Genomic DNA, 27,754 nt, shown 5'->3' on the forward strand with positions numbered 1-27,754 from the left:
TTTACTGGTTCCCATTTTCTAAGCATATGACTTGCACTGTTCAATACTTGACCAACGAATGGATCTTAACCGACATAGAAATGGCTATATCAAAAGATTACATGAACACAACCAACAAAAAAATCCCCACCCGGTCTCCATTTTCATCAAGTGAACACTATCAGGCACTTTTGTTGTAGATAACAAGATAATATATCTCGCGTGTGATAAGAAATCACTCGACTTCTACCGAGTTCTTAATTAGCAAAGCATTTCTCGCGACTTATGCGTACTAAGCATCTTAAACTATTTATGCATACTAGTAAAGACTCATAGGTTTCCAAACAAAACCTTCGGGGCTTATGCTTCGTGGCTTGCCTTACAACTCAACGGGGTTAGTAGCTTCTAGGCTTTGGGCCTACTCTACTTGCACTTGCTCCTGACTGGGCAATCTTTTACCAAACTGACAAAGAAAACATACTCATAAAGGAAATGGTTTGGGTGCTGGTGTGAGAGTTCATGTATCAATTTCTTTTAAAATGAAGTGTTTCCTTCCCTTAAACCTTACTAAACTTGTTTACAAAGACCAGGCACATACATAATGTTAGAAGGAGTAAACTATAGATTTTTTTAACTAACAAGAGATTAAAAACCAAGTTATTTCAAATGCATTCTAATCTTAATTGCAATAACATAAAAGGCAAACTGAACCAAGTAATTTGCTGAAAATACTCATGCAGAAAAGAATTTACTTTTTTAAAAAATGGGGAGCTTTATTAATTTCAAGACTATTACATCAAGGTGATAAAACATGCAGCCATGGCCGTACGTCGGCGAGCACGTGGCGGACGTGCTCTGCCTGGTGGGGGCGAGAGAGGTGGGAGCAAGAGATATGACTAGCAAAAACTTTAAATTTTATATTGAAATTTAAAAGAGATCCAAAATGAAAGTTGTAGAGGAAGAGAAAAACTACAAGATTGATGTTGGACAAAAGTTGATTTAAACTTTAGATTTGAGAAAAGGGGGATTAATAGCTGGGCCAAGGTTTAAAATTCAAACTCATTAAAATATGGGGTTTGCCCAGATTTTGACTTGGAGTCTTGAACCACTAAACAAAATTTTCACCGGAAAGGATGGTAACCACATTGAAGTACTGATAAGTTTTACATGGGCCAAAAGATAGGTGTATCGACAAAATAATTTAAACATGCCTCGAACATTGTTAAAATATCATCCTATTTATAATCATAAAGTTTTAACAATTAGGTTAAGCATGTAATTAGCAAGAATTGCACACGCACAATTAATTTGAATGCATATCATGACATGAAAATGAAAATATTATTATGCATGCACGATTAATGCTAATGACAATGTTTATATTCATGATTAGCAACTAAAGCAAAAGATTAACACCCGGTGTTCCACGCAGCCACACCAAAAGTGAGTGTGTGACGAGGTAGTCTTTTCACCCGGTCATCCTTGTATGAGGATGCATCTCACCCGATTTATGTCCGCCACGCGCGGCACGTGATGCATTATTATAGCCCATACGAGTACCATTAGTTATTGAGAAAGAAAGAATGATTACAAAATCTACTAACTTGAATACAGTCGATTTACACGACGTAGGACGGTGCAGATTTGAAGCAGATCCTCGTGCAAGATCGAAGATAAATAGTAGTATTATCCAGTCAGGTGGCCCTCGCGAAGCCACGACAGCACGCATTAATACTCCGGTTAATGGTTGTCATTATCCAAATTTCACCATCCTCTCACTGCTAGAAAAACTAGTATTAGTACCGACTGGCTGGTACTAAATGGAGGATCGTTTACTACCGGTTGCCGCAACGATACTAAACGTGCCACTTAGAAAAAAGGGAAAAAAGTTATAAGTCACACGAAATTTTCATGCTTAAATGCGCATGTGCGGTCATGAGAATTCAAACCCACAATATTCGGCCTCGCGCGTAGCTTCTTTACCATCCTATCTATACATTATATGTGATTGGATGGGAGATACTTTCTTTTCGAAGTAACCCGCAGATGATCATTTAGTACCGGACCAAGACAACAACCGATACTAAATACACACTTTAGTACCGGTCAGTATCATTGACTGTCACTAAATGGCTGCACCGTACCATTTTAGTACCAGGCCAAAACACCAACCGGTACTGAAAGGCGAATTTTAGTGTTGGTGGCGTTATAACCCGTTACTAAAATAGCTTCGTGTCATTTTATTACTGGATCAAATTATGAAAATTACGACCGGTACGAGCGGGTGATGGGATGAATGGCCACTCCAACCAAACTCGCCGTTTGCCCAATAGCACAAATAAAGACGCTGAGCACGAAAGAGCCATTAGCATTCTGTAACAGTTAGTAGGTAGGAGTTGATCGTTAAATATCTATTCGTTCCTCTAATTTATTCTGCGATCTATCGATTGGTTCAACCCTCCTAGCTTCTAGCTGGTGCAACATCCGGGGACTCCACGTCGTACTGGGGCTTGTCAGTCGATCCTCTTGGTACAGCTCCCGGGATCTGCACGTCTCCGTCTGTACACGAGATGAAGCAATAGATGGTACTTTAGAATTGAAGATAACTTATGCAAAATTGATGAAGAAGCTAGCTGCTAAACCTTTTCTCCACGATAAAATTGCAAGCCAACAAAAAAAAAGACAAGGCAATCCGATTTAAAGCAAATTTAAATTACAACCAACACAACAACAAACTTCTTTGACTTACAAAGTATTATTTGGATTTTATTTAATACCTTTATTATCTCTAATAGTTTGCTAACCATTTGTATATGTTGTAGGAAAAATAAAGATTAATTCTATTAAAACTTTAGCCTATTTTAAACATTAGAGATAGATTAACCCGTTTAATTAAATTTGGATTCATCTAAACTATTCTAGCAACAATTTTTTTCTTACATCAGGAACACATAAATTTTTTATTAATGATTTTCTGTAAACTTTATCAACTATAAGACCCAAAACAATTTGCAAACTAATTTGAAGGATAACAAATATTCTAAGATAAAAAGTAATTATTTTGAAAGGTTTATAAGTTTTCATCCGTAAAACATGTCAACGAAAACCTATCAAAATTGAGTCTACTATTTATGTATTTTCCCATGAGTTTTTTTTGTTGAGAAAACCGGGATTATATTTCACATAAGTTTCTGGTAGTTTACATCCCAAAACTTACAAAGATAATTCTGAAAGTAAAACAAATTACATCCAAATCCTTGCAAGTTTGTCCCGGTTGTCTCCGTCAACGACGGTTGAACCTGCCGCCCGTGAAGCCGATCACCTTTCCGATGAAGGACATCAGAAATTTTCATTGGCACCATAAGCAGCACATCGGGGACACCAACATACTTTGTGATCGCTGAACGAACAAGCCGAATCACATCGCCGGTGTATGGGCCTGTTTGGGACCGCTTATAATCGGATTCTCGACGGAGAGAAGCGAGCCGACGAAAAAATCCCGCCAAACGCCCGGCGTTTTTCTCACTTCTGTCAAACGCAGCGGCAGCAAAACGCGAAATTTGTACTGCGGCCGGTGAAAAGCGGAAAGCGACTTCTGGCTCGCTTCTCCGTGCCGCGCGTCCCCAGCAAGCGCGTCTCCTGGACGCGGAAACAAACAGGGCCTATAAAGGATCTGGCGCTTTAATCACCAACAACCCCTGCACGCCGAACGACGAGTTACCCAGAAGGGGAAGCAAACCACCAGAAGCGGTAGGATATGAAAACCAACCCGATTTCCCAGCGAGCCGGTAGGCAAAACTCAAAGTGGACCAATGGAACGGACGTCGCCATAACCACCAAAGAGGAAGAAAAAACTCCGACCTCTCGTAGCTATGTCGCTGGCATCAAGGCCGACGAGGCTGCTAAAAGCATGGGCACACCCGGCAATAAGAAATCCACTGAGGATGGGAGCGCTGACGCATAAAGAAAAACCAACGAAAAGCTCGCCGGTGCTGAATCCTCTGACTGAAACACCGAATCTGCGCTCCACACTCTCGTCAACCAACATCAGACGCCCAACGCCATCGACAACTATGCCACTAGAGCATCCAAGGAGGAAACAAAATATCCCTGATAAAGATCCCCCCAACCCTACGATTCTGGAGCAGTAAGAATCATGAAACAGCAACTCATGTATTTTCCCATGAGTTGTAAAGCATTTAGTGCAGTAAGAATCATGGACGGCCCAAATTTAGTCCGAAACAAACTGTCCTTTAGCCGGCCCAATCTACTTGACACACACCACACACGGAAAACATAGCCTTCTGTCTGGGCCTTTCCTCCTCCATCTTGTTGCTGGCCCAGTTTGTCATAGCATTCTAGGCCCACAGGCACATACTTGTTCGCCGGGGTCATCTTCCCCAACTCGACGCACGGACGCACGCCGTAGACAGCTGACGCTGCCGCCTGCGCTTGGGGTGGGGTTCTCGCCACTAGCCAGCCGTTGGTGTGTCGACCTCTGTACCCATCCGCCCGACTTCGATTGGTTTCTTCCTCCGTAGGTGAGTTACCCACGGACCGGGTTGTTCACGAGTTGGCTTTGCTGGCTGCGTATTTGCTTGCTGCCGTGTACCCAACTGATATGTTCCATCCATGCACTGGCTCGGATTAGGTTCTTAAGCCAACGAGATCGATCTATCAAGGACAATTCCGGGGATTCTTGGGCTAGCGTGGCGATGGAGGAGTGGATTTGGCAGGCTGAGGTCTGTGCAGGCCAAGCGGAGAGCTGGATCCGTCAACAGCCCCTAGAGCAGATCTACGTTGCAGCCGTGGTGATTGCTGTCACAATTCTGGTCCTTACCGCAGGTGTCATATCGAACCTAATTTCCTGTTACCCTGCAACCTGCATTGTGTGTCTTCGGTTCAGCCTGAACCGTTCAGGAACCTTTAGTTGTTGTATTCTTTTTTTTTTAAAGGAAAGTTGTTGTATTCAGTTGATGTAACCCATGATGCACCGAAGACCATCCGGAAGCTGACATTGCAATTAAATGCATGCCTTTTAGTTAACTGCTTGGGTGAAGCACAATTTCCTCTCCATTGCAGGAAAGGTTATAGTTATAGATTGAAGCTGGCTCAACTTTTCTACCTGCCTTAGATGTTGCTATATTGGCAAATAAGTTTGTTTGCACAGTTAAGCTGCAGTATGCTGTCACAGATTTCATTTGCAGTTGAAGTGTGACTATGACCGTGCCCTGTATCCTAAGGTAACCATTCTAGAAAATGACAAAGATGTTATAATCTGTGCAACTTAGCAATGACTGGCCGATTGCTAAGATAGCAATCCACAGTGGACATTTAATTAGTCAAGAAACAACACTACCCATCTGTGGACTGTGGAGGGTGTGAGTGTTTATTAGTTTTGTAAGTATGATTCTGCTCAGAAGGTAGGGAGAGGAGAATAGAAATTTTGGCTTTTGTTGACCTTTTGTTTTCAGACCGTCACAAATTGTGTCCAGTGTAGTTGTGAAGTGTAGATTTATTAATATGGGCATGTTTGGTTTAGAAAATTTTAATGCTCTTAGATGATATAAAAAGGTTCTTAAACATTAAGCTATATGATGACATGTATGGTTTCATGAAACCAAGATGGTATTTGCTTAGAGATAACTTGTTTTAAATATATTTGAATATTGGGGAAGCCACCTTCGCCAGTCGCCAAAGATAGCCGGCCGACAGGAAGGCGAAGGGATCCGGACTGGCGAAGTTAGCCTCAAAGTCGAAGGGGAACTCGTCCGAAGACCCCCGGAGTGAAGACAGCCGAAGACCGTCAAAGGGACGGAGTTCTCGACGAAGACGGAAGGCGAATCGAAGACATTTCTCCGGACCTCCCTTCGCTGAAGTCAGATAAAGCTGTCGAAGGCCCCAACGATGAAGGGGCGCGAAGCGAAGCAGGCCCACTGTCAGGAAACTGTACGGAATATCGAGTCCATCTGTAATCCACTACACGCTGTCGGTTTTGTAACATTACTAGAATACCCCTAGAATATTCCTAGATGCTGGCAGTTAAGGGGCGTTTATGGGTTTTTAGGCCAACGAGTAGGTGAGCCTTTGGGCTATAAATACCCCCTGTAACCGTGTGATGGGACATTGAATACAGAAGTAATTTCTCCCGTGCATTGATTTTTGTGCTGTCACTGTGGTTGTAAACTCTCTTCTGGGGCTTCGCCCTCATCAACCGGGCTGTTGTGATACTCCTTCACCCCGAAGGGTATCCTCCACCAACAGTGAAGTGCCCTCATGTTTGATTTGTATGGCTATTACATTACTTGTCAAGGTTTCGGCTGTTATGAGTAAGCAATACATGTGTTGTTTTCCCCCCTCAGCTTCTTGTCTGAAATCTTCAAAACCGAACACCATAGTGCTATCTGGGCTCAATGGAAGTGGCAAAACTACTCTTTTCTGCTAGGTTATTTCCTTTTATTTTTTGTTATTTCTGTGATGTTTAGGGTCTTGCAAGCAATGAACAATGAAATTATCTAATTTGCAAAAATGATATCATCCAAGTTTCATTTCACGAATTTCGGTTCAATAGAACAGCGAATGGCCTCCTAGCTCGACTTTGTTTCTGCTTGTTATGGTTATGGTGATTGGACTTGGTTTGACTGAATATGATGCCATTTGAATTCTACTTATAACCATTAAAAAAATAAAATATCTGATTTTCTTTCTTTTAATTTGGATTTATTTTGGGATATGCCTATGTAACGACTAGTTGAGTACTATCTTCTGTTTCCATGCTAATCTGCCATTTGCTCCCTGTCAGCTTCGGGATGGATCATCACATCAAGGAACTGTGACTTCAATGGAAGAAAACAACGATAAATTTGTGCTGAACTCAGAGAAGGAAAGAGTAAGGCAATTTTTAAATATAAATCTTTCTGTTTTTTAAGGTCAACAAACTTGTGTTTGCTAACCGCAACTCTTACCCTTTGCGCAGAAGGGAAAAGTGAAACCTGTTCATATTGTTGATGTTCCTGGTCATGCAAGGCTCAAACCCAAGCTCGATGAAGTCCTGCCTAAAGCAGCTGGGGTTGTTTTTGTTGTTGACGCTCAAGACTTCTTGTCTAGCATGCAAGCTGCTGCGGAGTAAGGATTCTGTTTTTTAGTAAAAAAAAAAGAGTATTGGTGTTTATTTGACTGTTTTCTTCCCTTCAATTGCATGCTCAATTGAAATTTGCATTGTAACTAGTAGCATGATATCTGGCTGTATCCTACCCTACCAGTTTCATTTTCATACTAAAGTAGATATTGTGTTACCGTATCATGGTCTTTGTTGTAGCTACCTGTATGACACTCTGACGAAGGCTTCTGTAGTGAAGAAAAAGGTTCATGTGCTAATATTCTGCAACAAGACAGATAAAGTTACCGCTCACTCAAAGGAATTCATTAAAAAGCAGTTGGAAAAGGAGATGTATGAACTACTTCCAACATTTAAAGCACTAGCATATTTATAATGCATCAACATTGTGTGTCATTTAATTAAATGTTATTATATGTGATTTCGGTCTAGATTTTATTGTGCACCTTCAGTATATCCAATCATTTTTTTTCATATTTAGAGTTCATTTGAGTGATATGGACCATAACCACCTGTAAGGGTGCATGCCAGAACCATGTGGACTAACTTGGTGAATATCTGCTGATTTTTTCCATGTTGTAGAAACAAGTTTCGGGAATCAAGGAACGCCATATCATCAGCTGAAATCTCTGATGAAGTCAACTTGGGGTACTTGGAGAGGCTTTTGAAATCAGTCAATGCCAGAACAAGGTGACAGTTACCGAAGGTGCTTGTCTGACTGGTAATGTTTCGGCTGTTGAGCAATTCATTCGCAAATATGTGAAGGCGTAGTAGATTTCATTAGATTGTTTATCTGAGCTGTGAATGATTCACCAAATCACAACCCACACCTTAATAGCTTCTGCTGACCTTGTTGGGTACAATACATCTTCTGTTGATTGATTCTGCTGAGTGCTGACCTTGTTAGTGGCATTACATTTTGCTAACTCCTGATGAGAGTTGGATATGCAAATGCAGCCTGTTAATGCACTTTCGCTGATTATCTTAGTGCTGTGTTTGTTCCCAGTTTTGACCTTCGACTGCCTAATGCGGAAAACCTAGAGTGCAAAGGCTGGCGTTGGCACTCTTGCACGCTTCCCAGCAATCTGTTTGTTGTCTTCTTTTTTTTAGAGAGAGAGAGAGAGAGAGGAAATCTGTTTGCTGTCAGAAAATCTTCCTGCTGCTCGGCTTCATCGAAGCCTTATTGCCCGATGTCTTTGAGGGTGTGTTTAGTTGCTTAGCTCGCACCAAACCTGGGCTGAAACTAAACTAGGCTGGCCCAAACCAGGACAATACTATGGTTGCAATGTGGCTTCTTTTGGCCCAAGTTTGAATTGGTTTGGTTCACTGCACTAGAGCTTTCTTTTTTTTGAGGATTGCACAACCGACACTGGTAGGCCTTTGATGTAAAGATAGATATTTCTACGTTTGTTTGATGTCGTCACAGCATCAGGAGGAAATCCATGAGCTGGAATTCTTGTCATGTTAGGCAACATCTCTCGACTCTCGAGGATAGATGGTGGGAACTTGCGGCGTTGTGAGCCGCAAGTCATGACGCCGCTCAACTGAAACTGAGTGTACCGAATGAACGAATCATATAAATTCGGAATTTTTTTTTGAAACGTAAATTCTGAACTAGTACTATAGAGAGAAATGTTACAAACTGAAGCGGGAATTCGAGTTGCTCGTCGCCTCTGCCTCTCTTCCTTAAACTCGTCTCTGCCACTCGCCAAACCCTAAGGAGCATCTACCTTTGCTGGTAGCGTGCATTCCTCTCCGATCATCTCAGGTGACATGTAGGTATTGATATTTAGCTAGCATGGCTTCAAAACCTTTTTTTCGGACTGGGATAACGCACGATCGGTCGCGCAGAAGCCAATCGCGCGACACTCCCCTAGTCCGTGTAAGCTGAGCGGGCAGAAATGCATCTGTCATAAGCTCCTACTGGCGCGTGTCTTGTACGATGTTAAATAAGGACGAGTCGTGCGGGGCGTGCAGCACGCGGCCTCTTTTCCTTCCACAAGCAGGATTGTGCTGCCAAAACTATATTTAGCTTCCGTTCTAAGCTCTAATACTATATAGTAACTTTTTATTATGAAATAACTTTCTAAAAAATGCTTTATCTCATTCGTTCGAGCTCTGTTTTGAATACCGATTGCACTGTTGTATTCTGCACGATGAGACGGTCAAAACTAGATCCCACTTGCATATATTTTGAAGATGTTTTGCACTAATAGCAAGTTACTATATGTTAAGTTGCACAAAGACACAAGGTTTCATACACATGAGTTGCCACAAATATAAGATATAATTTGCTACACATAAGATAAAAGTTATCATAAAAAATCTTATGAATTATCACAAAAATAAGTTGCCACAAAAGCATAATCTATTATAAACATAAGTTGGCACAAAAAAAATTTGTCATATATATAAGTTGTCACAATCATAAAATATCATACATATAAGTAGTAAAAAAAAGTAAGTATCAAGTTTATATATAAATTGTCATAAAAGTAAAAGTTGTCATATACTAAAATAAAAGTTCTACAAAAATAGAATTTATTATGCACATGAGTTGCCATGTATGTAAGATATAAGTTACCACACATATAATTTGTAAGTTGTTACAAAAACAAAGTTGGCACATAGTATAATTTGGTGTGAACATAAGTCGTCATAAATTAAAATTGATCATATACGTGAGTTGTCACAAACATAATATGTCATACAAATAAGTAGTAAAAAAGAACAAATTATCGTACATATAAATTTATATACAAACTGCTATAAAATTAAAAAATTTCACACATGTAAAATAAAAGGTTGCTATAAAAACATTTATTATACACATGAGTTGTCTCATATATAAGATATATGATGCAAGTTACTGCTAATAAAATCGATCATACACTCACATACATGAGTTGATAACAAAACAATACTCGTTATACACATAAGTTGTTACTACAGCAAAATGATATACACATAAGTTACTAGAGCGAAAAGAACAAGTCATCATATAAGTTGCAACTAGTGTAAAACATCATGAAAACATATGTAAGTGTGGTCTAGTTTTGTTCGTCTCGTCGCGTAGAACATATTAATGCAATCGGTTCTCGAAAAGGAGGTAATATGAAGTAGATAAAATATTTCTTAGGATAGATTATCGTATAAGAAAGTTTATTTTCTTCTCAGCGGGTGCATCCTGGCAGACCAAAGCATCACGCGGGGCGGCGGGGGTGGTGGGGCGTTGGGCCGCAAGCGCGCAGATCAAAATATAGGAGAATTGCTGGGTTGGGCCACAGGTGCCCCGGCGCGCGGTCGCGCACTCGCGTTGGCGCGCGACTGGTCGTAGGTTAGATTTTCCCCTTTTTTTTCCTATGAATATTCACAAGACTCTTTAAAAAATAACTAAAATAGATGCTTTGAAAATGGTCCGTGTAATTAAGATTTATTATTACTCCCTCCTTCCCTGTTTATAAGGCATACACGTATATCAAGATTCAAACCTTGTCATCTTTGACCAATAATTTGACTATTAAAATTTTATTTTTATAATGCAAATTTCATATGATTGGATTCATAATCAAATATATTTTACAATGATTATAAATTTATAATCAAAAGTGATATAATATATGATAAATAAATGGTCAAAATGTTGTTTAGAAGACCGTGTCATGTTCCACCATGCCTTATAAACGGGGAAGGAGGGAGTAAAATACATGGAAGAAATTAATCTTATTTAATTAGACATGTTGTACTTATCACTTACTTTTATTAGTCCTAGATACTTCATTAATTTCGGTGGGCGGAACACAACAACTGGGTTTCTTTAATGAAAACACGCACGTTGCAAAATGGAAATCGACACCCCAACACAATATACTAAGAAAAACAATGCAGCCCTTCATGACCACTTAGCCTTTGAAAGCTACCTCACGTGAATGCGAATCCTTTTGTTACAGCATACTAGTTTATACCTTCATTCTTTTAATGTTTTGCTTTCAGTCAGCTGTGTAACTTGTGTGGAACCCTAACCACAATTGTTATGCTGCCCATATTATTTTATCTAACGATGCAGGCCCATGTCCATATAAGCGGCACAAGAAATCTGCTGGTGTGGTATGATGGTGACGGTGATCCGATCACGGAACGATCGAGCGTGCTGCTCCGAACACGAAGCACCAACCTTTGCCGAACCATCAGAAGCTTGCCAGCTGGGGCATCCCCACGCCAGCCGCCGCTCAAGCTCAATCGCCATGGGAACAACGTGCTCAAAACATAAACTAACCGAGAAATAGTAGGGAGTACAACTTGCAGCTGCAGCACCGAAATAAAGGTCCTGTTTGGATGAGAGTAGCACAAGTAGCACAAAAATTTTGACTAATAATTAGATATACTAAATAAAAGTAATTTATAAAACTAACTCCACAGCCTTGTTCTACTTCGCGAGACGAACCTAATGAGGTCTTTGACCGCACGATTAGAAGATGGTTACTGTAGCATCACTGTAGCCAATCATCGATTAATTACTATCATTAGATTCGTCGTGAAAAGTTGCACCCATCCGTGAAAAGGTTTTGCAAATAAACTTCGTTTAGTATTTCATGCATATAAGATTTTTTTCTCGGGAATTGTGTGCTATGTTTTACTAGAGAAAAACAAACAGGGCCAAAGATAAGCTCATCCCTTCTGCCATTAGTCTTGTTTGGTTTCGTAGAATGTTACGAAATTAACACTTTGACCGTTAATTACGGTGTCAAATTAAGTTATTTATTTAAAACTAACTTCAAAATCCCTGTGCTAGGAACCCTAAAGAATCTAATGAGGTCTTTGACTGTGTAATTAGAGGACGGTTATTGTAGCATCACTGTAGCCAATCATCAATTAATTATCGTCATTAGATTCGTCGTGAAAAGTTACATTCATCCCTAAAAAAATTTTGTAAATAAATTTTATTCTGAACTTCATTCATCCCTAAAAAAATTTTGTAAATAAATTTTATTCTGAACTTCATGCATACAAGATTCTTTTCTCGACTTGTGTGCGGTAGGATTGTGGAATGAAACCAAACAAGGCCATTTATACACGCCGATCGCCAGCGACGACGGCCCAAGAAAGGGGAAAGGACACCAGAGGGGAGAGCAAGAAGAACACCTGGAGGCAAGCGAACCGGGGCGAATCGAAGCAAGTTTCGTGCTGATTCCGGTCGGTTCGGGGGCTTGCTTCCTCCTCTGCTTCCGTGCAGATTTGAGGTGCGCGCGCGGGGAAGATGGCTCCTGCGAAACCCATGGAGAGGGCCACCAGCTTCGCCATGGCCTGCAGCCTCCTCAGCCGCTACGTCAGGGAGAAGGGCGCCGCCGCCGGGGAGGTCGGCCTAGGCATCAGAGGTGAGCCCCTGTCTCCTAAATCTCGAGGAGGAAAAGTCGCAATCTTTAGGAGCTTGGGTCCGTTTTCTATTTCTGTCGGAGTTTAGAACTGCAGATGTTGGGGAGAGGTTGTAATTTGAGCTAGGTGCGTGCAATAAACTGCGATTTTAGGTGCTCCGGTAGTTGTCTTATGTTAGATCTGGACCCCAGTAGTTGTGATTTTTGAAGCAAAACTCTACCTTTTGGTTTCCTTCAAGAATTTGGGCGTCGATCAGCTCTAGTGTCTTGAATCTGACAACTTTTTGTCCATTTAGTGATCTTTTTGCTAAAGAAGTGTATTTTTCTGGTTTCAGCTGAAGCAGCAGATGCACAGAGGACGTCGGCAGACGCAGAGAAAGGGGACGCGAGGAAGGAGACCATGGATCTCTTTCCCCAAAACGCTGGATTCTGCTCCGATGCCGCAGGGCAGGGAGCCCCAGATGCCAGGTATTGGAATCATGAGATAAAGCACCACCTCTCGATATGTTTTGCTTCAGTTTAGTGCTGTTCTTGTTCATACAAACAACTGTTGTAGTTATTTAATTGACTAAGTAAATAAATCGAACTCTTGTGAGTAGGAAATGCTCTTGAGGGATCAAATCTTGTTTCAAGGAGCTATGGTTCCAGTCATGGCCCTAATTCTTTGTGTGAACTAGGTGATTCATTCATAGCAATATGGAGATCGATGTCTAGAAACGAATCAGTGATAAATATGCTCCCTGGTAGTTTCTGAATATATGATCTGAATCCAAATGCTAAAGTTTCCTACGCATGTTAGGTTGCAAACTACAATTTACCAAATTAGACATTGCAAAGTCTGGCAGTCCACAGTTTGTGCGCCAAACTTTCTTGTTATGAGGTTTGTGTGCCAAACCTTCTTGTTATGAAGTTCTAGTAAGTAATTCATTCATGGTGCGTGCTGAGAAATTAATGGATGATAAATAAGGGCAGCCCTAGTTCTGAAACATAAAACTTCAATTCAGTGAAATTGTTAGGCTGAAGACGATACATGCATGTGAACCAAAATTTGTGGTTCTAGTATCCGGGACTCAAAACTTTGTCTTCTCATGACTCTTATCAGGGAGAAAGAGAAGCATCAGCTGACTATCTTCTACGCCGGGAAGGTCCTTGTTTTCGATAACTTCCCTGCTGAGAAGGCGAACGACCTGATGCAGATGGCCGGGAAGGGTGCATCCGTGTCTCAGAACTCTGGCTTGCTGCCTTCTCCAGCAGTTGCAGCTGTTAATGTTACTGACAGTACTAAAGTTGCAGCTGTGCCAGCTGCACCGATTCCTTTGGTCAGTGCCCAGAAGTATGCAGCAGGTGATTGGTCCACCTCTTTTTCATATGTATTTGACATCTGAATGATCAATTTCTGTCTTGCTCATTGTTCCTGAAACGTATGTGCTGCAGATATACCCCAGACTCCGAAGGCGTCTCTTCGCCGGTTCCTTGAGAAGAGAAAGGATCGGTAGGCTTCTCTTGCTGTTAGGATGAAACGAGTGTTCGTTTAAATTTCTCAACTCGTTGACGATGATCTAACTTGTGCTCTTACCCATTTCAGCCTTGCTGCGAAAGCACCGTACCAAAGCTCCCCTTCAGATGCTGCGACACATGTGAAGAAGGAGATGCCGGAGAACCAACCATGGCTCGGGCTAGGACCTCAGACCGCCAACCCTGACCTGAGCTTGCGCCAGGAACGCAACCAGTGATCCGCGATCCAGCATCACCATCTTCAAAACTGTGATACCGATACTCCTGTGACCGGAGGACAGGATCACGGAGTCTCACCAACTACGTATCAAGTGTTTGTGTTAGGCCTATGATGATTCCGTTTTGTGATATCTTTCGCTCGGACACATAGGTGGTTTGGATGTAAAGAAAGTAGGTGATGATGAAACGTGCATGAGGATTACCGGTGCCGGGGTAAGCTTGCTGGCTGATTGACCCGTGCCGACCTGCCTGACCCATATTATACCACGGAAGAAAGAAGATACTGTGATGTAGTTGCTAGAAAAACTCCGTATTTTATTTTGGGCTGATGGGTCTGTGTCGTTTGGCTTTGGCACCGCAGCGTGCTACAAAGCTAGTGACTGTAACAGATACTACGTGCCGTATGATTATTTTAATTTTATTTTCATGTTAATATTGTTATCTTCTGATTGAGGGCTGGCTTATGAAGTGCCCCCTGCTCTAATTTTCATGCTCATATTGTTATCCTTTTCTAATTATTTTATTTTATTTTTCATGTTAAGTAATGTTTCGATGACAAGGAGCCCCTGATCGACGGCTGCCGTATTATTTTTTTGGAGTGCATATTATTCGTGGGCAAAAAAGAGTAGTACGTAAATAAAGTCCAGCATCCAGGACAGTCGCTCTTTTCCATCCAGGCTGATCGGTTCTCGGCTTATTTTCTCTCACATAATACTATTTATTCTACTAGCCGAATACTATTCATCAGATCAGCTGAAAGTGTTGCAAAACTACTTGATGCGTTTGGTACCCACCAAATTGAAGGACCAAGAAATTGCATGGAGCACGTTGAACATGGTTGGTTTCTTGGTTCTCAATCGGTTCTTCGTCCTCTCGCCGCAAGTCGCCGACGGTAGATCGAGTTACTCCTTGCAAACTGCCCGTCCCGCCGGGAGGGCAAGGTATGCTGCCGCCATACCTCAAATTTTGCTAGGAGTACATGCTCGACCTTGGAAAATATTCCTTCCATCTCAAAATAAATGCACTTCTAAAGTTTAAAATTTATCTGAAAATATATGCACATCTATAAATAGAACAACTTAGTTCCAGTTGTCTTTCTTTACTTTCTCTTCTCCCAACGTGCAATGATTACATCTTTATAGAGGTATATACATAATTTCTCACTAGCATTGATTTCCACATCCAAACTCTAGTTATTTATTTTATGACGAAGGGAGTATATGTTATATAGAAATGCGTCCGGTGTCTCAAAATTTTCCACTATTCAAAAGCTATCGGCATCCAATGCATGAGAGCGCCCACGCGTCCCTCGTCTTCACATCGGGCGTCGCCTCCTTTAGTTCTGCTGTGTGCTCGCATTTCATGGATTCCAGCCTCCTCCAGTCTACTCTGTTACTTCCGCGACCCATCGATACTGCACCGAGGAGATGGGAGAAACTCCTGCTTCGTGCTTCCATCCCGAGCATTAGAGGTGTTAATTAGTAACCTTTAGATCCACCTTTAACATTTTTTAGTTTAAAATTTTGTACAACTTCTCCACAATCATATCTTATTTTAAAAAATTAGTACAAAATTTTGAATTAAAGAGGATTAAAAATACATCTAAGAGTCACCAATAATTTGCACCCCTACAAAGCACCGATGTCTTCATCTGCCCATGCTTGATGCTCACCGCTAACTATGGAATTTGGCGCCTCTACACCTCTCCCACTGTGCCTCGCTGGCTGCGGCCGGCGCCGACGCAGGAGGAGCCCCCCCTCCGATGAGCCACTTCAATTTCTCGTAGCTACAACTTCTCCTCATTCTTCTTGACCGATTGGAGCCCTCACCCCTCCGGTTCGCCGCCTTGCAGGCCCTCCCTAGCGACGAGGTACGCCGCTACCGTCCGGAGAACGTCCTCATTGCCAAGTCTCCCCACCCACGAGCCCCTAATTGAGCCTGGTTGTGTCCCCGCGCAGCCATGGGTGCGCCCCTACCGTTTGAGCTGTGGCGGGCACGAACACGAGACAATGATGGAGAGATGGCAGTACCAGCAGGCAGTCGCGGGTGGGGCAAACGATGGGAACGGAAGGTTGGCCGTGCATGACTGCGATGAGATGAGATTCACTCTGTTCGCTGTGGTGGTGTTGATGGCTGGTGCTGGAGTGGTGTGAGAGAAAAATACTGTTGGCTGGCTGGTGGTTAGAAGCTGGTGCTGGAGCTGTATGAGAAAAAAATACTGTTAGCTGACTGGAGGAACCAAACAGCGAAGAGTGATTCACGAAAGGTAGACTTCAGCTGGAGCCTGCTGGGATGGCGCCATCCCGCCATGACGGTAGTAGCGTACAAGTGTGTGATTGAGTGCCTGCATATATAAACGTGCCTCCTGCGGCTCCTGGGCAAGACCGAGTCGAGTACGCAAGCTTCGGCACTGTTTCGTGCTACTATCTTGTTTAGTTACTCTAAAATTCCAAAATTTTACAAAATTTCACATCATATCGAATCTTTAAATATATGCATAAAATATTAAATGTAGCTAAATAAAATAATTAATTACACAGTTTGTCTATAATCTGTGAGACGAATTTTTTGAACCTAGTTAACTCATATCAGAACAATAATTACTAAATACAAACGAAAATACTACAATACTTTACATATCAGCAACCTGCAAAACTTGCAGGAATGATGAGTGCGAACTCTAGAAAAAAAAAGAATAATGCACCAATGGATAACGAAAAGGCGGGTTGGGCCAGAAACGCGATGGGGTGAACAAAAAAGTACTCCCCTCGTCCAAAAAAATTGCAGTTCTCGCTTTTCAATAAGTTAAACAGTTTGAATTTTGACTAAAGTTATATAAAAAAATAATAATATTCATGATACAAAATAAGTACTATTTGATTAGTTATAGAATATATTTTCATAATAAATTTATTTGGATATATAAACACTAATACTATTTACTATAAACTTGGTCAAACTTAAATTAGTTTGGCTGGCATGAATCTTATAATTGCATTCTTTTGTGGACAGCGGAAATAATTCTTATTTTTCGGTAAATCAAAAAGTTTTAACTTTGATCAAAGTTATATAAAAATTAATAATAATCATGATACAAATATGTAACAATACATTAGTTATAGAAAATATTTTTATAATAAATTTATATGGAGATACAAACACTAATACTATTTACTATAAATTTGATTAAATTTAAAATAGTATGACAAGTACGAGACTCATAATTATATTTTTGGACGGAGGAGAGCGTCACCAAAAGCACAGAAGATCTGTACCAAAAGGAGAGTGCAGAAAAACGTGGAGAAACTAAAGAAACCCAACCCGATCGGTGGCAGCTTTCGCTGTCCGATTGCCGATGATGGCCAGCAAGCAGCACTCCATGCCGGGATGCAAGCAGCTGCGGCCGGCGAGACCAGACCAATTCGATCAAGGGGCAAGAAACAGGAATTCAGAGCGACGACTCTCTGCTGCCGCTGCGGTTGGAGACAGAGACGCTAGACGGTACAGAATCAGGTAAACAAATGACCCGCGTGTAAACTTAACAATTGCGCACCGTTTTCCATCGCCACTTGGCGCATGCTTTTCGACCATGTGCACCGCGGCGGTCCCGGCCCACTTGCGATTGGTAGGGCCTACCCGTGTGCAGTGCATCGCCTTTTCTTTTATTTTTTTTTGAGCAAAGTGTGCTGTGCGTGTAGGCAAGTTCGTCCAATTATTGTCGAAAATTTTCTCCCATTATATTTAGATAAAAATAGGTAGCATCAAGTCTTAGAGAAAAGTATCCGAGCTGATGACAAATTTTATTGACTAACAACTCAAGAAACCGTTTTTTGGGTTATACTAGAAAAGGCCGCAGCGTTGTCGCGGGTGGCCAGTGCATGTACCTGTGGTACATTTTTTATTTCTTATGTGTAATCTTATAAATATTTTTTTTTGAAAATGAATGCCAAAGCACGTTGAATTTGAAAGTGGAAATATTTTAGATCTTTTGAATATTGAGTAATTTTTTTAAGTATATCTTCTGTTCAAATGTGAAAAATTATGCAAGAGAATTAGAAAATAGCATTGAATTGTGTTTGCTATGTATGAAAGTTATAGATTTCAGAATTTGGAGCAACATTTGTGTTGGAAAGTTTTTAATTTAAATGCGTTTCGGTGCTCAGATGTTAGTTTTGACGAAGGAATTAGAAAAGAGATTTGGATTTTTCAAGGCTGCTCTATTGCGAATTTGTTGGTTTTGAAGTTTTGAGCGACGTCCATGCTCAATGTTTTTTAATTCGAATATGTTTCGGTGTCCGAATCATATGTGCAACAGATGTCGATAAGCATTTATGCGAACAAATTATGAAAATACTTTGAATTTGAAATCTTGTTGTGTAGCAAAGCTTTTGGTTTTCAAATTTTGATTGTTTTTGTTTACTGAGCACTTTTTAGTTTGAGGATGTTTCGGTGTCCGAAATCGTTGGTGAAACGGTCGTATGTAAACATTTGGGTGAATGAATGGAGGAAACATTTTGAGTTTAAAATGTACTCTATAATAAAATTGTAGGTTTTGAAATGTTAAGCAAATTTTTATATTGGTCACATTTTCGTTCGAACGCGTTTTTGGTGGTCGTGTTGCTCGTGTTGAAGTTACGAATGGAATGAATTGTTACGTAATTTAAGTAAAATCCGAGGGTCTTTCTAACAAATTTTATAAGAGAAGATAAGGATGGCGGGTTGATTATGAGAAAACTCAGGGTTTGTTTTGTAAATTTGGTTGGGCCAATTTTGTTAGATTGCGGGTTGATTTTGGAAAACTATGAGGGCTTATGAGCAAAATTTCCTGAGAGAGAGGAGTGGACGGCGGGTTAGATTACTACGAAACCTGAGGTTTTTTTTGTAAAATACTGGGGGACGGCACGATCTCGGTCGTCCACGCGCCCGATCCGATGACCAGTAATGGCTGGCGACGTGGCGCAATCTTTGGCGTCCGAATTGGCCAAGAATAGTAAGTGAAGATATATATAAGAAAACCACTAGAACATGCTTATCCGGGCTCGGGTTTCGAGTTGCTCGGGTCCTCCACTCGAAACGGATACTCGTATTTTTCTCATATACGCCGCAACTCTTTCAATGGTAGGTGATGTGCCGGTCAAAAGCAGAACGTCTATAGTGATTCCATCAATTTCGATAGTCTGCTGGTTTAATCTCTTATATGTGCTCATAGAGGTAGGGTAGCATATATATCTATGTGTCTGTACTTTGTTTCGGAAAAGAAATTATCAAACTGGTTGGATCATTGGTAATCTTTTAAGGATCTATTTGACATGGCTCTAACTATACTGGAGCAGGTCCACTCTTCCCGAGTCCGCCAGCCTGCCGACGGCCCATCATCGATGCTCTCCGCGCCGCCGTTGGGCTCCGCCCCGGCGCCTCCCTGCACAGTTACCACACGTTCTTCTTCAAGGCCTTGGATGATGAGAGGCCGGTCGGCATAGCCCAGAGCCGCCAGTACATTCATCGCTGTCTCCATTGTTTGGGCCAATTTACCGCCAGTAAATATTGGGCCGCTAGTCCTTTCTGGGCTCACGGGCCCAAAATTTACTGGGCTGGCACCGCCCAGTCTTCACAGAACCTGAGCTCAACGTCAACGGGCTGGGCTCTTGTCATGTTGGACGGAAAACCCATACGGTCCATCCCTCAAAAACCGAAAAGATAACACCGGTGCCGGTCAGAAGAACGAAAAATATTCTCTTGCCGTCTCGTCAGTCATCAGGATTATTGGGTTAGGCTGGTTTTCCTGTAACTCCGTGCGGCATGACATGAGAGCCGAAGATTTCTTTTTTGAAATTAAAGAGCCGATTATTCGGAGGGCAGTGATTGGGTGTGGGCGTGTGCAGTTTTCCTATAGAGCGCGCGCCGCAAGCGATTGTAGCGAACGGCCCACGTGTTTCTACTGCTTAGAGATGGAGACGGTGGCTGGCTTTCCAATTTCTACCGCTTCGGATTCCACCGTCATTTTTGAAAATTCCAGACACGCTTTGTTTTATTCCCCTTTCCCCTATCCCCTTCCTTTAGCCTCGATGTGCAGGCGAAAGGGGATCCAATCGCCGGATTTGAGGTAGACAGGGCGGCGAATCATCGGAGACCCGCGTTGACTTGACGTCGTGCGCCGCGCTTGCCGTGCGATTCATCCGCGCCGAGGCGGAGTGCGCACGAGAAGCAAGCGGAAGCTGCGACGAGCTTGCCGCGCCTCCATTTCACCTGCTGCATGGGGAGTACGCCGGGGACGAGGAGGTAGCCACGCCGAGCTCTGCCGCGCTTCGGTCCCCTGCATCGTGGGGTACGCCGGAGTCAAGGGGGCAGCCACGCCGAGGACGCCGCCCGTCGTTTCGACTACATCGAGGCAGAGTACGCAGGAGAAGAGAAGGGAAGCCACGCCTCCGTTTCGTCTGCATCGAGCCGGAGTCCACTGGAGAAGAGAAGGGAAGCCACGCCGAGCTCGCCATGCACCGTCATTTCACCCGCACGTAGTGGGTCGAAGGGGATCGATGGCGAGGTGGAAGGGGATCGCAATTTCAGGTGAGCTGAAATTGACCGCCGCAACCGTCGCTGGCCTTCAATTTCAAGTGAGCTGCATCGCCCCCATCCTACCTGCCCCTCGAATCCATGGCATGTTTCTCCTGCACAGCACCATGGCATCTTCCTCCTGCACACCACCACGACAGCACCCTGCTAGCAAGGGGAAGCAACTGCACGCATGCACCCGTAGGATTTTGATTTTAGGTTTCCGCATCTAATTTTTTTTATCTTATCTTATCTGATGAGCTGCATGCGGAAGCCTAGGTTTAGTAGGTAAATTTTCATCACAGTGTTCTACGCATTCAGGCTTTTGGTAATTTCACTAGAGAGATTAAATTCAACATACCATTATACATATTGTTCAAACCAAGGATCATATGTTCTTTTTATTCACTCACATGGATGCCATCAAGGGTTTTTTTTCCAGAAACAAGCATGCATAGTTGTTTTCTCTGAAAATTTCAACTAGAGGCATCATATATTTTAATTCTGACCTATACATCACCTGCTACATATAGGGAAAGAAAATATCTGAAACTTAGAGAAAAGCTCTTGATTATCAGTATTCTAAGTTTCCAAGTAGTGTGCGCTGAATGTGTTTTTAAGCCTGTGGCTTCAAAAGCATGTGACATATGAAGTTTTTAGAATATGAGATTTTAGTTATTCAGTTTTCAGTTACAAAGTTTTTGTCATGTTACTTGAAAGTTCGCAACATCCAAAAATTTTTATTGTATCATTGTTCGGAAAGGTTTCTTCAACTTAAAAAAAAAACACCAACATGTTAGCATGTTCCCATTTTTTTGCTGGATTTTTTTCCTAGGCAGCTACAAACTTTACTGCTTTTTGGGAGGAGCAAATGCAATGTGCCATGGAGAAGAAGGTACATATGATTTCTTCCATGTTTTATAAAAATCTTTTCATTTGCCCTCAGGCTGGGATTTGCATAGATTCTCTTTTGTATATGCTATTTTTAAAAAAATATTTTCTTATTGATTATGTGCAGAATTTTAGCAGCAATTCAACATTACTTGTTCAATTGCTGCTAAAATATATTCTAGCCCATTGAGTATTGGAAAGATTTTAATTATATGTACAAAACTTCCTACTCGTATATCTGAAACTTACTACTAGCATATATTGAACATTATATTTGTAGACTAATAAATTTGTATAAAAACTCATTATCCTTTTAGTTGACATGCAGTAAAAAAATAGCCTAGTAGTATCTTGATATCTGAAATATACATCTAGCTAGTCCTAATGTCATGCATATGACAATGAGGGGGTGCTCATATCAATTAATCCATGATGCAGTAAAATAGAGATGTCAAAATAAAGGGAAAAAACTACTGTCGTAGCTGAATCTCATATATAACTTGCTTACATAGATATCTGCAAATCTAATATTGTAATTGAATCTTGCACATAAATCAATCTAAAATGAGAATATCTTGCATCCACCTGACGCCCAGATGTATCTTGCATCCACACAACTAGTAGTAGTACCAAAAATAGATAAACACTGACAAAATCTAACCTCAACAGAGGATTTGCTGATGGTCCCAAAACATGTTCGACACACACAGGCTGCGCCTCAATTTTTGAATCACCTTAGCTCCCAAAACTCTTTCAGCCTAGAACCTTGAAAACAATGTCGTGATGAACCTTGAAACAATTATAAGACTAGTCTGTCGGAAAAGAATTGAAGATTCGAGGGACACGGACCCAATAGATTGACGATGGACACTGAGCGTGAGGGAGTTCTAGATCCTCCCCTTCCGTCTCTAGTGCGAGCATTGGCCCTTCCGCCTCGTCGTCAAAGTTGCCAACCAAAATTAACGGGAGCTAAAATTATGAGATGCTTCACAACAATAGAAATCAAGAATACTGCCAAATCAGCATGCCTTTACAAGACCCTTTTATCATTGCTGATGTTCTTCAACAGAATTATGAGAAGAAGGTACATATAATTAAAATCTATCCTCCTGCTCGTCGACATCGACCGCAACAACCATCGATGGCCTTCAATTTTATGTGAGCTACATCGTGCCCCTTCTGTCTGTCCCTAGAATCCATGGCATGTTCCTCCAACACAGCACCACGACATCTTCCTCCTGCACACCACCATGGCAGCACCCTGCTAGGGGGAAACACCTGCACACATGCACCCGTAGGAATTTGATTTTAGGTTTCTACATCTGATTTTTCATCTCATCTGATGAGCTGCCTGCAGAAACCTAGCTTTAGTAGGTAAATTTTCATCACAGCATTATAAGCTTTTAGGCTTTTGGTAATATAACCAGGGAGATTGAATTCAACATACCATTATACATATTGTTCAAATCAAGGATCATATGTTCTTTTTTTGAATTCAGCATTATTCAAGGATTAAAATAGACAACCCATGACCCATTTAAGGTCTTTTCTCCACTATGACTTATGACCATGAAATTTCATTTTCATGGTACATTCCATTATCAACATAAAGCGGACTGTTTTAAATATTATGCCCAAAGCTGCCCCTAAAAAACATGAATATGGCTTTAGTCGTACCAGGGTAGAGTTCTGAATTGATAGGGTCAAAGTTCTATGTCACGAGCTTGATATATTCATTGTTTCCGGACTGAATTTTCTGGAATTCATTTTTTTGCAAAGTTTTCTATACATGATTTGAAAGTTACATAGTATCTGCACTCAAAGTTTTCAAGTAGTGGGTTCAAAGTTTTCTGAAATGAAGTTTTAGCATTTTTCCAAATTTTAAAATGCCCTTTGTAGAAAGTTCTAGAATTGAGTGTGCAAAGTATTGGACTTTACAATATAAACTTGAGAATGTTCAAACTAAAGTTTTGGATTTGTGAGTAGAAAGTTCAAAATTGGCTGCTAGCAAGTTTATGTATTCAGGCCCTATTTGTTTTGTTAGCGTAACTTGTGCTACAAAAAGAATCTTTTATGCATGAACTATCAAATAAAGTTTATTTGTAAAATCTTTTCACATATGAGTGTAACTTTTTGAGATGAATATAATGAGCCAAGTTCCACCATGATTGGCTACAGTAGTGCTACAATAACCATACTCTAATCATGCGGTCAAAGACCTCAATAGATTCGTCTCGTGGAGTAGCGCAGGGGTTGTGAAGTTAGTTTCATAAACTGACTTTATTTAATAACTTTAATTAGTGGTTAAAATTGTCTACAGTAGCTTGTGCTATTCAACTAAACAGGGCCTCAGAATGCAAAGTTTTGGAGTTCTACTTGTAAAAACTATTTTTTCCAATTGTTCCTAAATCAACTATCACATTCGGTGTGTTCTATTTCAATTCCTTAAATCTGGCGTGGCTTTTCTTGCATTTTGGTAGTAACGGTAATGTTATCAGCTACCCCCACTATCTGTTACAGAGTAACGATTCCTATATTTTGTTTGGTTTCCTCAGGTAATGTTAGTCAGTTTCTTTTCTGAGTTTGACTGGGAACAACGGTAACGGGCGATAGCATGCTGCTGATTTGAAATAAACCTTGCATAGCTGCTAGGGTAGTGCCATTCTGTTAATCTTGAAGTTGTTGGTCTATTACCAACTTGATCGAATGCTAGCACTTAGCATTTTTTTGTTGCAATTGTCCTAGAGTTGTTGCTTGGCATAATATGAATGTGTTAATATGTGATGATAGTTTGATGTTCATTACTGATCTCTGTCAATATGCGATGATAGTTATTAGTATAGATGGTTTTCAACTTTTCAAGGAAAATGGCCAGTTTATGTGTATATAAAATGTCAGTCTGAATTTCTTCTATCAATGTATATTTGTATAGTTGGATTTAATGAAATCTACTTCTTCACAAGATTATTGGGAACTCCTACTGACGAGCAGCTGCCTCTAACTTTTGAAAGTTAGATATGCAGATAGTTATCTAAACCAATATGTATGAATTTTCTTACTTACCCACATATGAAATGTAGTTAAAAGTTTCTAACATTTGTTTATAAAGTTTTATGACCTGCGGAGCACAAAGTTTGGCATGTGCTAGTACAAATTTCATGCAACTGTGATTGCAAAGTTTTGAACTACAAAGTTTTTGATCCAGGTGTATAAAGTTTATAATATGATAGTATACATTATTTCAAAGTTAATTAGTATCCACATTCAAAGTTTTCAAGCAGTGGGTTCAAAGTTTTAGCATGTGTCTTCAAATGTTAAGACAAACCAAGTTTTTGCTCATTACTTGCAGACTGAATATTGTGAAATTCTTTTTTTGTCCAAAAGTTTTCTATTCGTGATTTGAAAGTTACTTAGTATCCGCATTCAACGTTTTCAAGTAGTGGGTTCAAAGTTTTAGCATGTGTCTTTAGAGGTACAAAGCAAGTTTTTTGGTACGAACTTTTGTATCAGTGACTATAATTTTTTTATATAGTTGGATCATAAATTTTAAAATGTGCTTTTTTTGTACAAAGTTATTGAATTCAGTGTGCAAAATATTGGACTCGAGAATACAAATTTGAGAATGTTCGAACTAAATTTTTGGATTTGTGAGTATAAAGTTCAAAATGGACTGCTAGCAAGTTTATGAATTCAGAATGCAATTTTTTTTTTATTTTTTAAGATACTACCTTGTTGTGGCTTGCTGTTTTTGATTCTGCAAACACAGAGTCTATGAATAGTATTTTTAGATTTTTGAAGATCCTACCTTGCTGTGCCAAGCACTCTCCATCAGAAAATAAACTCATGCTTTGAGTTGCTAGTATTTTTGGCAATTTGTTAAGGCATTTGCGCAGTAGGGTTCCTTTTTTATTTTTCACTAAACCATGATGAAATTCATTTTTGTGAGACATGACCATGGTGTGTCAACATTAACAAGAAGCTTACCAAACTATCATTTTGTATAGGTGACACCAAAGCTCATTTAAAGCTTTGAAACAAGACTTTGGAGCACAACACTTCTCAAGCATCCAGGTGAGACCAACGCATATTGATTGCTGTGAAAAAAAATATTCTACACATGATTTTCTAAGTTTATAAGTTCATAACGATATATGCATGCCCTTATACTAGAGTCACCCGTATATGTTATAATAGAGAAAGTTTGAAAATATGTTAATAGAAAAGTTTTGAATTTAGTGTGCAAGCTTTGAATAAAAGTTTCAATATCCATGTATAAAGTTTCCTATCTAGTAGTAAAGTTTCTGAATTTTTTGTGCCCTTTTTATTCCACCTCATGATAGTGGTATATTTGTTTATGAAGCTCATGCAAAGCCACGATGGCAAGAAGCAGCACCTGTTCAAACCAGTGAGTACACTTTTTGGTACCCATATCTTTTTTTTATAAACCATGCCGTAAAGTAGTGAATGTAATTATTTCATGATTTTTTTTTTCATTCACAGTTCATGAGCAGTCATAATATGCTTTTATATACAAAGACCATACTTCGATATTTTCAAGTTCTACATCACGAAGTTTATTAGTGTGCTAGTATGAAGTTCATAGTTTTAGAATTGAAAGTTTTTTAGGAGGATGGGGGAGGTTACGAAGTTCATTACTGAGCTAGTACAAAGTTCATAGTTTTGGTATTAAAAGTTTGAGGGGGGGGGGGGGTGCACTGCAAAGTCTACTACTATGGTAGTACAAAGTTTGTTGGTGTGCTAGTACAAAATTCATAGTGTTCTGATTTTCAACTTTTTTGAAGCTGCCGATTCTATTACAATTCATTACTCAGCTAGAACAAAGTTCATAGTATTGGATTTCAAAGTTTTGGGTATGCGACTATAAAGTTTACTACTGTAGTAGTACAAGGTTTAGTGTGCTAGTACAAAGATCATAGTTTGCAGTTTTCAACGTTTTTTTAGCGGCTAATTCCATTACAAAGTTCACGGTTTCTAATTTTCAAGTTGTGGAAACAACAAACTTATCTGTGGCGTGTACAAAGTTTATAATTTCAAATTTTATTTTAAATAGATTTGTCTTTTTTTTTGCTACAGGAAGATGCAAAACCACTACGTGAATGCACATTCTACTACCTACTGACACACGCATGCAATAAAAAGTACAATACCCTTGTAGACATAAAAAAATACTAACCATGCATGTAAGTTTTCCTGTTGATATTTTTTTTGTTCATTCTTAAAACCAGTTTATATAAGTTGAGCACAAGAGTTACAAATTTTCTCATTTTTTCAATCTTTTCAGGGTGTCACCATTGGATTCTATCAGTGAAGATGTTGTTTATGGTTTAAAATAATAGCTATATTCGATGAAGAATATGAACAGAGCTATTAGTTTTTAGATTATTATATGTTTTAGAATGACAGTCAATCAGTCTTCTTTTATTTATTTCTACTGTAAACCTAAATTTAGAGTTTTTTTTGAGATTTACTTATAAATCTGAGTTGTTCTACATTCATACGGATGTGAAACACCCCGCCCATTCACTCACCCACACACCCGCTGTCCCGTAAAAAAAAATAGAATAGATTAGAAGGCAAAGTAGAGCACGGAACTAGCAGTGACAGACTGTAACACTAGAGCAAGTCAAATGCTCGTTCGCTACTACCACTGGCATTGCACGTGCGCTGCTTGCTAGCTCCAGCGCTCGTTCGCTGCTTTGTTGCCGCGGCGCACGATCGTCAACTAGCGCCCCCCGGGTGTGTGGCCGTGGAGTCGAGTCTTGCTAGTGCAGCCAAAACTCCAAGCTGATTTTCGCCTGGGCATGGCTGCTAGGCTCTTGCAGAGAAAAGAGAAGGGCGACATGAAAGGGGAAAAAAACTACAAGCTCGCCGAGGGCTTTGTTTGCTCTTTGCAGTGTGGCGCAACCATCTTTGTGTGGTACTGCAGTCCCTGTCGAGAGTGGGCATGGCGTCCGGGGCACACTGACACCCACGTACAACGGCGCGACGCGTGTTACTCGGACGAGAGCATGAGGAATGAGCAGTACTCACTCATGGCTGTGATGAGTGAATTGTCAACCGTGCGGTGTGATCGTGTGCTTGGTCTTTGGTT

General features: G+C 40.6%; 1 protein-coding gene, 1 long non-coding RNA gene and 1 pseudogene across 2 annotated transcripts; all 3 read left to right on the top strand.

Annotated features, from left to right (window-relative positions):
- The first annotated feature begins 4,321 nt into the window (after window positions 1–4,321).
- Window positions 4,322–8,101, top strand: LOC120693210 (annotated as a pseudogene).
- Window positions 8,102–12,154: 4,053 nt separating this feature from the next.
- Window positions 12,155–14,648, top strand: LOC120690866 (protein TIFY 10a-like). The gene is made up of 6 exons (XM_039973728.1): window positions 12,155–12,471; window positions 12,804–12,936; window positions 13,571–13,812; window positions 13,903–13,960; window positions 14,054–14,197; window positions 14,233–14,648. The coding sequence occupies exons 1-6, from the start codon at window positions 12,354–12,356 to the stop codon at window positions 14,234–14,236; spliced, it is 699 nt and encodes a 232-aa protein (XP_039829662.1). The 5' UTR covers window positions 12,155–12,353; the 3' UTR covers window positions 14,237–14,648.
- Window positions 14,649–25,553: 10,905 nt separating this feature from the next.
- On the top strand, window positions 25,554–27,094 carry LOC120691272. Its single transcript, XR_005682163.1, has 4 exons — window positions 25,554–25,713; window positions 26,003–26,047; window positions 26,737–26,843; window positions 26,945–27,094. It is a non-coding gene; the product is annotated as an uncharacterized LOC120691272 (long non-coding RNA).
- Window positions 27,095–27,754: the final 660 nt, after the last annotated feature.

This window comes from Panicum virgatum, chromosome 9N (assembly GCF_016808335.1).
Source record: "Panicum virgatum strain AP13 chromosome 9N, P.virgatum_v5, whole genome shotgun sequence".
Taxonomy (NCBI): domain Eukaryota; kingdom Viridiplantae; phylum Streptophyta; class Magnoliopsida; order Poales; family Poaceae; genus Panicum; species Panicum virgatum.